A 14,701-nucleotide genomic window follows, 5' to 3' on the forward strand; every position below is an offset into this window, starting at 1 on the left:
TCCTATTTATTTAATATCAAGGCCTCCCCTTGACTCTGAGATCATGTCTGTCCATCTTTTTTCTATTACAATGTCCTCTTGGTTATGAAATGATGGGGCTAGAAGATAGTGGTCCTGGCAAATTGGTCAGTCCCTAAGTGAACGCTAGGGTCTGGGGCCCACGGCTCTGAGCACGGAGAGCGAGACTGGAAAGGAGGGCACTTACTGGATGAGCAGGCCTTCTCGAGTTCTTTAATTCGAGCACGGAGTTCAGATAAGGCCTTTTTCTGACGCTGAATGACTTCCTCGTGTCGGGACCCCTTGCACTTGGCCCCCAGGTCACTGAAGGACAGCTCCTGTGGCCAGAATGGTGCAAACAGCAGCTTTGTTAGAGAATATCTCTCTCATATCCCAAGACATGTGAACAATTCATGGATAGCAGAAACCTTGTCACTTAGTACCTTGGAAAATGTCATTAAGAGGCTTCAGCAGAGAAAGAAGTAAAATTTTTCATTTTAGATAGAAAGTCACATCTAGGGAGATTTCCAACTTCCCTACTACTTAGCATCACTATAAATAAAACATCCACTCTATGTTCCCTCCTCATGTTTTATTTATTTTCTCTTCGAAGCTTGGGTTTCCGTTTGTTGTCATTTGGTCTCATTTCTGAACAACACATCAAATTCTGCTCCAGAAGGAGCATTTTTAGAGAACACATGATACTTTCTTCTCAACTGGTAATAAGGATGGTTGTCTAATATTTGCTAGCAGGAATTTGATAGACTGACTTTTGGCTGGTCTAGAGAAGGGAAAACCTTCTTCTGCAACTTCCGGAGCCTCTAGAACAGCTCTGTCCAACAGAACTTTCTGCGATGATGGACAGCTTCCACATCTGCACCATCCAATATGGTAGCCACCAGCTACATAGCCAGAGCTGGGTTTACGAAGGGCACAGACAAGGAAAGGTCCTGTTCATCTCTTAAGGGTCATGCCCCGCTTTGAGATTCAGAGGAGCGCAGGGTTATTTTCTCCAGAAAAATTCACATACACACTATAATTTGCATAACTTCTGGGGGTTCAGGGACCCCCGGAAGCCCAGTCGTGGACTCCAAATTAAACAATGCTTCTCTAGGGTAAGGGATCCATTCATTCACTCATTCATTCATTTCACAAAGATTTATCGAGCACCTCTGTGTGCCGAGCCTTATTCTAGGCTCTGGAGAATCAGCAGCGAATAAAATGGGCAAAATCCCTGCTCTCGTGGATTCTGCTTCCTAGTGCGGGGAGACAGCAATAAGCAAGGAAAGCACGGGAAATACATGGTGGACAGTGTCTGTGTTAGAAGCTGGCGATGGGGTGATGGGGTGATGGGGTGCTGGGAATGGTTTTCAGTTGTAGACAGTTGCAGGGAAGGCCCCAGTCAAAATGGCAAGAAAGGGAGGAGATGGACAAATTGACCCTTTTATAATAATTTGAAAGATAACAATTTTGGCTTACTTCATATGTTCAAAAAAAATTGTACAGCTATGGAGCCAGACACTGTTTCGGGAAGTGGGGAGCGGTGGGGGAACCAGGTAGACAGGCCCTCCTGCTGTGGGGCTCACTTCTGGGGGCAGACTCGACAGATAAGCAGACAGGCACGTAAATAGCTCCAGAAAGTGATAAATGCCACCAGGAGGACAAGGCAGAGAGAGGGAAAGGGACACTCACTCGTTCTTCTTTCTTTGACTCATCAAGTGCCTGTGAGAGGCCCCTGTGACACATCCCGGGTCCTGCGGCAGCCATGCTCTCCTCCTCCAGGAGGAGCCCGGGGTGCCATCCGAGGTGCTCCTGGGGCTGCTCCCTGCCCCGTCACGGCCCTGTCCCTCATTCCTTCACTTCCTGCAGGCTCTGCCCCAGGTCTCCTCCTGGAGGGGGCTCCCTGACCAGCTGCCCCTACCCTAGAATGTCACTCTCTGCCCTGAGTCCGGCTGTGGATGTCCTCAGAGCGCTCGTCCCCACCGGACGTTTGTTCAACGTTGACTTGTTTCTTGCCTGTCCCTCCCTTTCCAGGACGTGGGCTCTGTGAGAGCAAAGTCTTTGTCTCCACAGCAGACTGCGGTTTTCCCAGAGCCAGCACTGCGCCCAAGCACAGGAGATGCTCGATAAATATGGAGCCCGAATGAACTGAGGTCAGAAATAGGAGTTTGCCCCTGCCTTCTGCCTGGGACCAGGGGTCAGCAGCGGCGAGAAGGGGGCGCTCCACCCCGGCTGCACGTAGTAGGACCTCGCTTGACCCCATCCCTGGCTCCAGCCCACTTAGAGGCTACACTGCCGGTCCAGTGCGGGGTCGTTTCTACATTGGCCTTGCCCTCTTTGAGGGTGTATGTTTGCCCTGGGAGTAAATGCCTGAAGTGTCCTGTGTGAGTGAGTGAGTGTGTGTGTGTGCACGTGCAGGAGGGCCGGAGCTGCTGGCCTTGGGGGAGGGGCAGCCGCAGCCGCGAGGCTCAGAGACAGCTTTTACTCTGCAGGAAGAGCACGCCTGAGCCCAACGTGACCATTCCTCCCGGCTCTTCTGGGAATTTGTTTATTTACAGAAGACGGAGATTCTTTCTCATACAACTCTTAGGCCCTCTGACCCATTCTGGCTTGGAAAGCAGGAAGCAGCCTGAGAGTGGAAACCACTCTGAGGAGCAGCAAATACTTTCTTCCTTTCATCTTGCAGCCTCCCTGCCCGCTCAAGTAATCCCACCTCATGACAGAAACTAAAAACCACGCGCATCCGGTCAACAATCCATTCCAGCAAACAATGCAGAGTCGGAGGGGGTCTGGGGTGGGCAGGGACCCTGCACATCCTCCCGTGTGCCCAGCACAGGGCCTGGCATACAGCAGATGCTCAACAGTTGTTGAAGGAGTGACCGAATGTGGGCCGGGTCCTGCGCTAAGACCCTGGGATCCCGACAGGAGTGAGACCCGCTCCCTGCCCCACAGAGCTTATGGCTGCGCCGACCTGCTGCGGCCCCGCTCGCGGCCGCCCTGAGCAACGAGGAGCCACTTCTGTTCAAGTGCTCTGGACGGAGATTGATGGGAGCCAAGGACAGCTGGCCGGGCCGCCGGGCCCTTTCGTTCAAGCTGCGTGCGGCCCTGGCTCACTGCTCTTTGGCAGAGGAAAGGCATCTTTGAGAAAGCAGGAAAGCAAGCTGACACATTTGGCCCCGTTTCCAAGTGAAAGCTCAAAGCCCGTTACCGAAACGCCCCGCTCTTCGGTTTCATAAAGCCAGGGGAGAAAGGCCATCCCCGGACTCCAGGAAACCGAGGCCTCGAAGAACCCCTGCACCCCACGGTCAGCCTACGCGGACGACAGCGAACATCAGCCCCTGCCGTGGGGACAGGGTGTGGGTCGCCTTCGAGGACGGCGTGGTGAAGGCTGTTCTTGCTCTCACTCCCATGTGCTACGCAGCTGGGACTTCCAGGCGCGTGAGGCTCCTGGGCAGACACCCAGAGAGAAGTCGCCAGGAGGCTGCCCCGGGGCACACAGGGGACGGCTCTTTGGGAAGGCGGCTTGGCCCTGTCAAGCACAGCTGCGAGTGTCGTCTGGACCCAGCAATTTCACATCTAGGAATTTGTTCTGCATACGCACAAGGATATGAATGCAGCATCGTGCAACAGTAAAAATAACTTGAACGTCCATCCAAAGGGGACTGGTTGGACCAAAGGGACACAACGGAATTCTATGCAGCCATTTAAAAGAATAAAGCAGATCTTTATAGACTTACTTGCAAAGACGCCCATTAAACAGTGCTAGGTGCAAAAAAAAGAAAAAGTTGCAGAATACATATGGCTTGATATCATTATTTTGCAAAAAAATCTATTAAATAAATATATGTATATATAGGTTTGTGTGTATAAATAACATTTATTTCTCAACAACCCCAAGAGGTGGTGACTGTCATTACTCTCACTTCCCAGACGAGGGAACTGGCAGACAGGAGGCTCCCGGAGGTGGCAGAGTTTCCGAGAGGAGGGGTCAGGACTGGAACCCAGGCAGACGGACCAAGCCTGGTTTTCAACCATCGCACAGTCACGACTGTATGAGAGCACGGTGGTCTCCGTGAGGAAAAGGTCTGACGGCACTCATGCCAGACGGTTGACAGACGTAACCTCTGGTGACTGCAAAGCGCAGGGGCAGGACTGCTGGTTTCCACTTTACACACTTCACACAAGCAAGTAGTATTTTTGGAACTTACAACGAAACTATTTTCAAAAGCCCCCACTGAGCTCTTTCTTAGCACGTCCTTCCGGGCACCCAGGACCGGGCGGGCACTCACCTCTTGGCTGCTCAAGAGAATGTCAGTGTGGATTGGTTCTATCTGCACCGAGATGTCACACGTCTGGTTCACATTCCTGGGCTTCTGTTCCTTCTCCCTGTGCTGCTGGAGTTTGTGTTTCTCTTGGGAGACCCTGGGGCAGAGAGGATGTCACTGGGCAGCCGGCTGGCCGGCAGCACGAGGTCCGGGACCCGTGAGCTACCTTTGCAACCACCGGCAGAATGGGAAAGGGAGCTCCACTGTCACAGGCAACCAAAGCCTTCGAGCCTGCAAGCGTCCTGCCCGCAGACTGCTAGAGAATTGGGTTTCAGGGGACCTCAAGGAGAGTGGCCACAGCGGTAGGCACCTACCCTCCTGGCTTCCTACACGGGCTCGGTGGGACCCCTGCTGTGTCACCTATAGGGGCATTTACTGCGCGTCCACCATTTCAAACACTTTGTATGTGTTAACGCTTCTATTTCTCATAACAACCCCGTGAGTTGGGGATCCTCCTCACCCCATTCTACAGACAAGGAGAAAGACACACAGCCATTTGCCCACGGTCATGGATCTCGTAAGTGGAGGCTCCTGGTTTTGCACTCAGGCAGCCTGAGTCTGGAGCCTGCTCTTGTAACCACTATGTGAACCTGCCTTGCCCATGAGCCATGAGGCACACGCAGGTACAGGGTATACACGAGACGTCCATGATACTCACACTTTCTTGGGGAAGACATTACTCTTATGTCAAAATATGGATAAGCTACGGACGAAGATGCAAACTCACATGTATTTCTTTAGACTAATCTATGGGATAATGGTATTTTATATTTATTTTAAGCTGACCTCTGACCTCCACTTTATACATCTGTTCAATAAATACTTAGTGAGTTCCCTATGTGCCAGGCACTATGTGAATGCTGGGAGTCAATACCGGGCAAGGTTACACAGACCCTGTCCTCATGGGGAAGGCAGACAGTTGAAAAGACAGCTGCAGCCTGGAGGTGTAAGAAGCGTTAGGTTAGGTGGAGCAGGGGCGGAGGGACCTCAGGCAGAGCAGGAGCCCTTGGCTACATTTGGTGAGGGCGAGTGATGGAAAGCTTCCTGGAAGAAGTGGCATTTAAGACCTGAGACCTGTCATCTGGAATATTGGACAGGAATGTCTGAGAAGCACAGAACTGAGCAAAGCCCTCTTTTAACTGATGAGGCTGTGAAGTAATGAAACACATGTCATTCATTCATTCATTCATCCATTCAAATCTTCAACCCGCATTTACTGAGCCCCCTCTCTCTGTGCAAGGCTCCTCAGGCACTTGGGTGTGCCTGGGATCCCCACTCCATGTGGGCCTTCCCACACACCTGAGCGCCTCCTTGAGGACTTCCAGCTCCCTGTCCTTCTTTTCCACCAGGCTGGTCATCTGCGCCATCTTTTCTTTGAGCACACTCAGCTCTCTGCTTTGTCGCTGGACCAGCGCCACGTTCCGCTCCAGCTCCATCTTCTGCTTCTCATTAAGCTCCCCTGGGAATGACATGAATGCTGGCCAGGGGGGCTCCCACCTGGGTCTCCGCTAGGGCCACAGCAGACCTGCCAGGCCCACAAGAACCACGAGGCAGGTCCGCCCTCCAGGAGTTCTCAGGGGGTTCAGTAATGGTCACGATGTTGGCATCTTCACAAACAACAGCAGAATACCGCACATGCGTCGCCTCCTAGCCAGTGCCTGCTCTCTCAGGGCCCGTGTGCTCTTGCCTTCCCCCAGCGCTACATCGGCAGATGCTGTCAGGGCCCTGCCTGCACGCCTGTGGCATTTTAGGGCACTCTGGCAGACTTTCAGCTGCCTGCTTCTGCATCTGTTTGCCAAAGGGCGTTCTAAGCCCTCTGGAGCCTGCTCTGCTGTGTGTCTGCCAGGTGCAACAGCCTCTAACCAGAGACAGGTGGAGACGAGTACATGGCCCAGCTCCCTCCTCCTCAGGTGGGCACCCCAGGGCACGTTCCACCCGTCCCCCAGCAGTGCCCTGCAGAATGAAGCTCCAGTGCCTACTGTGGACCCTGGTTGACAGCACCGGCATTATGTGATTTCTGTCCTTCCCTGTCTTGTTTCCACCTCCACTGCTGTGGTTTCCTGGGGTCACCTCTCAAACGAGCTGCCTGCAGTGGAATTCTGGTCTCAGGGCTTGTTCTGGGAAAATCCAAACTAAGACACCTGCATTACCTTGAATCTTTGTGGCAACCCTAAAAGGTAGTTACTATTAACAACCCCACTTCACGGATGCAGGAACTGAGGCTCAGAGAGGTAAAGTGACGCGCTTAAAGTGATACAGCTAATAAATAGCAGATCCGGAGTTGGGTCTCCTGATTCTAGAACTGGACTTTGTAACCTCTCCACTACACTTTCTCATACCTTGGTATAGAAAAACCACTCTTCTTTGAAGAATTCAGCCATAAATGCCATGGCAGCATTAACAAGTACAGCCATAGGGAGCAAATACCACTGATGGTTTTGGGAGGCACGGGGTTTGAGACAGGGACAAGACGAGCAGAGCATTCCTCACCCTCCCTCCACTTCCCAAACCTAGTTCTATCTCCCTTCTCCTGCCTGCCTATGCCTTTTGGCTTGATGGGAACTAGAGATGGGAGAGAGAAGCAGGAAGAAGAGAGGCAGGACAAAAGGATGGGAGAACAGAAGAAGAGCAAAGTAGGAATATTCAGCCAGACTTCTTTGTGTCCGTCCAGAAGAGAGCAGAACTCAGAGTTATTTCACCCCTATTCTGGGTGGCCCCTCATGTCCACGTCAACCCTAGGAAGACGGTGTGTAGCTGACTTTGCATCAGAGGAAAGGCAGCCTGGGGAGAATACATTGCTGAGGGTCCTGGAGCTGGTGAGCGCTAGGCTTGTACGGGCTGGCCTGCCCCACGAAGGCCCACCACGGCCCTCCGAGCCTTCGCTCCCAGAGAAAAACCCCCTGTGGTAAAAGGAGACTCTCCCTGGAAAAGAAAGTTGCATTTAAACACGGAGGTGCGGAGCCCTCTGAGTGTTCCCCGCGGCCCCTGGGTACGGAATCAGTGCCACATCAGGATACAGCTTTTGCTGACCCTGCAAAAGCTCAGGAAGGCAGGTCAAGTGGGATTTTTAATGCCAAGCTTTCTAAGCCCTAAGCCCCGTTTCTTTCCTTTCTTGCAGTGGGGCAGGAACGCAGGCAGTTGTACAAACCTCTCAGATCTGTCATTCGGCTGTGGGCTTCCGTAAGGTTTTCCCGTAACTTCACGATGACCTCCTGCTGAGACAGGATTTCCTTCTGAGCAGTCAATAAGTCCCCTCTGAAATTCACAAACACAGGCGCAGTCAGTTCAACTCCGTCTCCGTGGTGCCTGGAAGGGACCAGGAACAAGGCAAAATGATCCCCAACCGATGATGGTCCATGTGACACCAGCCCCAGCAAGCGGGATGAGGACGCTCTTTAAAAATTCTAAAACAAAAATTCATTTTGATGCACCTTCCTTAAAAAGAAATACTTCAAGATGGAACAAAGGATCCCAGCTGGGTTTGGTCTGAGGTTGAAATATGACTTGCATGTGGGTGACACTTCTTCCTTGATCTCTGGTGGAAAGAGGAGGGGACACTATTTTTTTGTGGGTTCAGGGATTTTTGAGGACAAGGAAGAAAAGAGAGAGAGGAGGAGATTAAGGCTTCCGTTCTCTCACCAGCTACTTTTAATTCCTGATGGAGAGAGCTGGGGCCAGAAGTGAACGAATGGTGTTCATGGGACCCTTTGGGGAAGTAGGGGCTTTGGGGCCCAGATAATCAGGGGGGACACAGAGAGGGGGAGATGAGGACAATTCCTTCCCCCCAGAGGTCAGGACATCTTGGGCACCATGATGCTCAGGGTGGTGGACAGGGAGGCTGGCTATGCACAGTGGAGAATGTTCTTGGGGAAGTGGGCCCAGCACCACGGCAGGCAGAGGCGCCTTGATGGGGGTTAAGTGGGAAGCACACGGTGTGCATTTCTGAGCGGGTGTGGGACACTTCAGCCCTGAGGAAGATGTGTTATACGTGTGTGTGTGTTGGGGGCAGGAAGAAGACCTGTGGTCTTGCACATTCCGAGGGGGTCAAGAGCCTCAGTCTTTGGGAAGGTATTAATGTCACTTGAGTTCACAGGCTTTTGAAATCCACACTCTTCTTATATAGACTTTTGAAGGTAGAGTGTGTGTTTATCACAAAATCAAGCAAAATACTGGCAAGTTGCATGTCAAAAAAAAAAAAAAAGATCTGTGTGTGTGTATGTGTCTGTCTGTCTATCCATCTAATCTCCTTGGCTATAACTCTTCCAACTTGAGGATGAAACTTTAGGACTCAAGGGCATGCACGAGCTAATGAAGTGGACCAGAGAAGAGCAATACGGGTGCTGACTCTTCTCCGAGTCATGGCTACTGTTGTCCTCAGAGACAGTCCTACTAGGAGGAGTCAGTCAGGAACTTTTCAGGATGTGCAGGCTGGGTATCTTTGCCTTTTAGGGGTAAAAACTTGGTGACATTAGACTTTGGCAACTGATACTTGTAGCACGGATCAGGCTGGTGGCTTGTCTGCCTTCGGAAACTTTCTGAATCCTTTCTTTGTACCACATTAGTGCCTCCCTGCTTATATGCTGCTTGGCAGTGGCTTTCTGGATCTTTCTCATCCATGGGTTTTGTTCCTCTGAAAACTGTCAGTTGCCTGAGGCTCAAGGTATGGACTTTTGGGTTGGGAGGGATCTTCAAGGTCATTTGGTCCAAACTCTTAGCTTTTACGCCCCTCCAAGACCCCACTCCAATAAGGGGTCTCCACTGTTTGAAATCTCCACTGTCTGCTTATGCCTAGGAACGGGCTTGCCTGGAGCAGGTACTCAGAAAAAATAGCTCATCATAGTATTAGGTAGCATTTACTGAGCAACTTCTATGCGCCTGGCACGTACTGCCTGATTTTAAAAATGAAGAAGCGAAGGCACAGAAAGCCTGTGACTTGCCCAGGGCCACAGAGCTGGAGAGTGTTGAGCTGGGGTTTGAACACAGATCTACCCACATCTTTCGACAACACCACCCTGATTTGCTAGGGGAATCAAGAAGACCCCAGACCCAACTCCTTTTTCAGATCCTGACCACAAGGTCAGAAGCACTGGGTTTGGTCTGTGCTTGCACATGCTTCGGGTACTCACATCAAGTGGTCACACACTGTGTCTTTGGCACCGCTCTCCAACGGTGGCCCTGCTGGAGAGTCTTGCTGTGTTTTCTTCTCTTGGGCTGAATTGGGAACACGCGAGCGTTATTACAGTCTGCACACAAAGGAAGCCTTCCTTCCCCATTGCTTATCAACACACCTACATCTTTCCCAACTTATAAACACTCCCTACACCCCGCAGCCCTCTCCTCCTAATGAGACCCAGCGTGTGTTCTGTGTCACAGCCTGCGGCACCCCCATACACAAGCTCATTAAATCTTTCGAGCTACTCTATAAGGCAGGGATCATCAATTCCATTTACGCAGGAAGAAATGGGCGCAGGAGTGACGGAAGCTGCGGGTGGCAGCTCAGCTAAGCTGGCGAGAGGTGGAGCCTTGACCGCCGGGTCACACCTTCTGCCCTATTTCCTCCTCTCCACTCAGACGAGAGTCTTGTCCTGTCCCCACCTCCCGCCTCCTTCTCAGCCCACTGCCTTCTGGTTTCCATCCTCCCCAATCAGCCACACGTTGGCTCGCTCATTTAGTCACCCAACTTCTGCTTTATGGCAGGCACCGATCTCAGTGTGGGGTGGCAAGGATGTAGTCATCCTTCACATCCTGGCTTAAACAACCGCCCCCCCCGACACACACAACCTGGACCAAGGTTGGGAAACTGAGTCCCGCTCCACGCCCTCACCGTGGTGCCCCGTTTATCCTGGGTCACCCATCATGGCAGTCGTTTGGCTGACTGCAGGGACCTTGCCTGTCTTCATCACTGAATCCCGTAACATGGAACATAACAGATGCCTAATTAAGAGTGTTGAGGGGATGAATGCATGAGGTGAACCCCACAGCTCTCAAATTAACACTAGGACCGCAGTTCGCGACCAGGCAGGAGCATCCCCCCAGGGGACAGCTGGCAATGTCGGGAGACATTTTTGGTTGTCACACTGGGGTAGAGGGGGCTGCTGGCATCTATTACAGGTAGAGACCAGGGATGCTGCTCAACACCCTACAGCGCCCAGGACAGCCCCACCGCAGAGACTTACCCAAAGGCCCACAGCGCCGAGGGGAGGAACCCTGGCTGGAGGCCTCTGCTGCCAGAACTCTCCTCCAGGAGCTCAGTGTCTTTGCAATAAGATGCGTTACCTTGGTCATTTAGGGCAAGTAAGTGCTCACCACTCTGAGGTTTTTTTTTCAGCCTTTTTTTTTTTGTTTATGAGGCAAACCCCGGCTGGTTATGAAAGTGCATTAGACAAAGTCGCAGATTGCTGAGGGCAGAGAGGAGCCTTTGAAAGGCGCCTGCACGGGACGTTTCCATGTGGAAAAGATGATTCCTGGTCACGCTGCTGTGACCCACCCCCCTCACGGCCCTGGCACCCCGTGCGCCTGGCTGGCTGGCTGGCTCAGCACAATGGGTGTCCTGACTCATAGCTGTGACTTCTGTCTAACCTGGGCCCTGAGGGCCCCTAACCTTGTGTAACAGGAAGTAAAGAGGCCCGCAGAGAATAAATGAGCTTTTAAATGATGCCCGGCCTTTTCTTTTCCATCAGCCTTTTGGGGCCCACAGGATAATCAGAACCCGCCCTGAACACTAAGATTTCCTCTGCATCTCTTCCGACCAACCTGGGTCGTTGTCCTTCAAATTTGCAATCTCTCCTTCTATTTTATTGTGGTGTTCAGTCACTTTTTGGAGTCTTTCCTCCAGGCTCACGATCGTCTCAGAGTGCTGTTTGATCTGCTCCTTGTATTCCACGATTTCGTCTTCAAATCCGTGTTTCTGTGATTCCTGTTCTTCCTGGAGCGCCTTTACTGTCTGCTGTTGCAGCTGCAGCTGCTCCCCCATCACGATCTGGGAGAATGGAGAAATGATTAATGTGCTCTTGGGAGCTAGATATGATGACAATAACAACAGTAACAATACGGCCCCTTTGGACCCATAGCCACTGATCTCGGTCCCACCTCAGGGCCTTTGCATATGCTGTTCCCTCTGCAAGGTACACTCTTCCCCTAGCTCCTTGCATGGCTGACTCCTTCTCGTGTTTCAGATCTCAGCTCCAATGTCACCTCCTCAGGGAGGCCCTTCTTGACTGCCTGTCTAAAGCAGCAGCCTGAGACACTTTCTAGTCCATCATGGTGTTTTATTTTCCCTGAGGTGCTTATCACCATCTGAATTATCTTTATTTCTCACTCGCACTAGAATGCAAGCTCCGGGAGAGCAGAAACATATTTTCTTATTACCAATATACCCCCAGTGTCAGCGCCTGGATCCCTGCCACAGCCTCTAGACACTAATGCTCAATAAATGTTTGTCGAATTAATGAATGCACAATTTTACAAGAAAAAAGAGAATGAATGCGTATTTCTTAAAAACAAAAATTGCCAAAGATCCCCAAACAGCAAAGCAGACCCTTTCCCATGAGCGCCCTCTCTTTTTTTTTTTTTTTTTTATTAATGTTATGATAGATTACAACCTTGTGAGATTTCAGTTGTACATTTTTGTTAGTCATGTTGTGGGTATACCACTTCCCCCTCCGTACCCTCCCCCCACCCCCCCTTTTCCCTGGTAACCACCGATCAGATCTCCTTCTCAATATACTAATTTCCACCTATGAGTGGAGTCATATAGAGTTCGTCTTTCTCTGACTGACTTATTTCGCTTAACATAATGCCCTCGAGGTCCATCCACGTTGTTGTGAATGGGCCAATTTCGTCTTTTTTTATGAGCGCCCTCTCTTTTTGAGGCTCTGCTCTGTGCTTCCCTCTCGGTGCCTCATCCGCACTCCCCTCCCGCTTCTCCGACCCGTGACTTCTTTGCTCTCTGGATGACATCATACTCCTGCTCCCGGTTCCGGCTGATGGTTGGCACATTGGACATCAGCCTCCCATCTCCTCCTGATGTGCAAATTCTTTGCCTGAGAAGCTCACGCACGTCCGCTGTTTCAACCATCACACCCACGAGGCTATCTTCAAATTTAGACGTCTTGTCTTGTTTCTTCTCCAACTTCTCTTGTACCACCCAAAAGTCTGGGGCACTTTTGAACTGTGATACCCAACCCTCACCTCAGTCTGAGCTCTTCATCTTCTCCAGAAGAGGGTCCCTCCCGCATGAGGAAGTCCTCCCTCTGGTCCTCCATTTCCATCAATATGCCACCATATGCCAACATCTCCCCGGGTGCCCTGGCTTGAAGCGTGCCTGTCTCCTTCAGCATCTCCCTCTCTTTGGTTCTCACGTCCATTCAGTCAGTTATCAATCCCGCCTCTTCTCTTGTACCTCTCTCCACAGCGACTCCTTCCTTTCCATTCCTCTGCCGCCCCAAGTGTCCAGGTCCTTGTGCTTCTGGACCACAGCGACAGCCACCTCACGCCACACTCGGAGCTGGTCTCTCCAAGGCCAGTCCCTCTCAAATTCACTTTGTGCACTTCTGCCAGATTAATCCTCATTACCTCCTTGCCCACAGGCCTGTCGGTGGAAAGTATGAATGACAGACGAGTGCAAAACTGAGACCTGATGGTGGAGGGCTTTGAGTGCCGAGCTAAAATTTTAAAACATTATCTTAAAGTCTGCAGAATAGTCTCCGATCACTAAATTCTGGGGCTCCTCAGTCCTTCACCCTGATCCTGTGAGGACCCTGAATCACAGTATCTTAGAAAGCCCTGGAGAGTGGGCATCACAGCCTCTATTCGCCTTACATGTTAAACGAATGCTTCCCAACAGAGGGCGATTTTGCCCCTAAAGGACATTTGGCAAAGTCTGAAGACATTTCTGATTGTCACACTTGGGGTCCTTCTGGCATCTAGTGGGTAGAGACCAGGGATGACGCTAAGTCATCCTACAACGCACAGGACAGTCCCCCACAAGAAAGAGTTATCCAACCGGGAATGCCAACAAAGCCGAGGACGAGGGGCCCTCGTCTGAGCCGCGGCTGCTGGTGGCAGTGTCGTCTTGCCTCGACGGAAGAACTCTCCCACCTCTGGAAGGCGCCGACTTACCACTTTTGTCTTAGCCATTTCCAGTTCAGCTAAGGCCTCGTTCAGCTTAACGGCCAGGCTCTCTGCTTTCAGACTTTCCGCCATCTTTGTTTTCCGAGTCTCTTCTACCACGGCCAGTGCATTGTTTAATTTATTAGTTAAAACATCTTCTTTCTGCTCTTTTAAATCTATTTCCTAGACAAACAACAAACACCAAATTACCAGAAATTCAGGAATAAATGTTTACCGCCCCCTCCCCCTCCCGTTTGCAGAGAGGAGGCGAACTCTACCCTGTTATTTTTCTGTTGATCCTTTTTAAGTCCAGAGCTTTCTCTGGAAGGTTCCCATTATTATTGAACTCTTTTTTACATTCAGCTGAGATCTGTCTCGTTGTGATGTCTGTCTGGTCTCTGAGCTCACTTCTGTCACCTGGAGCCCACTGAGTAAGTTTTCTTTCTCTTTTATGAGACAGCCCTTTAAACATTTGAGGAGGGCTGTCATGTCTCTCTCTAAATCAATTTGCCAGGATAAATGTGAGTTCCTTCACCCCTTCATCACGGGACCTGCCTTCAGGACATTTCTGCACTTTCCTCCGTGGCTTTGGCCCCGGGATGACCTCCCCGCCTCCCTCCAGGCCCTGCAAGACTGGCCTCCAGGCGCCCCATCCTTGCACATCTCACCCCTCCTCCTGGAGCTCATTCTTCTAACCTTTGACTGTCAAAATTCTACGCTCCCCGAGCCCCACCTGAAATAACGTGGAATGTGGGTTTTGTGACAGGCACTGTGCTTGGCGCTTTACGAACTTCATTTCTTTATTTGACTTTGTTTTTAAGAGCAGTTTTAGGTTCACAGCAAAATTGAGAGGAAGGTACAGAGATTTCCCAGGTACCCCCTGTTCCCACACATGCGTGGCCTTCCCCATTATCAACACCCCGCACCAGATGGTGCATCTGTGACAACCCATGGACCTACACTGACACATCATAGTCCCCCGAAGTCCACAGCTGACATTAGGGTTCAGCCTTGGTGTTGCACATTCTGTGGGTGTGGACAAATGTAGAGCGCCCCGGATTTGCCGTCTCAGTATCACGCGGAGTCGTTTCACTGCCCTAAAGACCCTGCGCATTCCTCCTCCTTACCCCCTCCCCTCACCACCACCCAGCCCCTGGCCACCACTGATGTTTTTACTGTCTCCATAGTGTTGCCTTTTCCAGAGTGTCGTATGGTTGGAATCACAGTGTACATAGCCTTTTCATGAACGTGATTTAATCTAATCTAAA

The 14,701-nt window shown here is 51.2% G+C and overlaps 1 protein-coding gene across 13 annotated transcripts in view; it reads right to left on the reverse strand.

Annotated features, from left to right (window-relative positions):
• Positions 1–14,701, reverse strand: part of FHAD1 (forkhead associated phosphopeptide binding domain 1) — a 130,677-nt gene that overhangs the window by 16,969 nt on the left and 99,007 nt on the right. For all 13 annotated transcript variants that reach the window (XM_046662089.1, XM_046662087.1, XM_046662084.1 and 10 more), the window contains 7 exons: positions 13,443–13,616; positions 11,076–11,301; positions 9,449–9,533; positions 7,471–7,577; positions 5,622–5,781; positions 4,287–4,419; positions 206–335 (listed from right to left, as the gene is read on the reverse strand). In XM_046662089.1, coding sequence (XP_046518045.1) covers positions 206–335; positions 4,287–4,419; positions 5,622–5,781; positions 7,471–7,577; positions 9,449–9,533; positions 11,076–11,301; positions 13,443–13,616 — 1,015 coding nt within the window. The remainder of the gene's footprint in view (positions 1–205; positions 336–4,286; positions 4,420–5,621; positions 5,782–7,470; positions 7,578–9,448; positions 9,534–11,075; positions 11,302–13,442; positions 13,617–14,701) is intronic.

This window comes from Equus quagga, chromosome 5 (genome assembly GCF_021613505.1).
Source record: "Equus quagga isolate Etosha38 chromosome 5, UCLA_HA_Equagga_1.0, whole genome shotgun sequence".
NCBI lineage: Eukaryota > Metazoa > Chordata > Mammalia > Perissodactyla > Equidae > Equus > Equus quagga.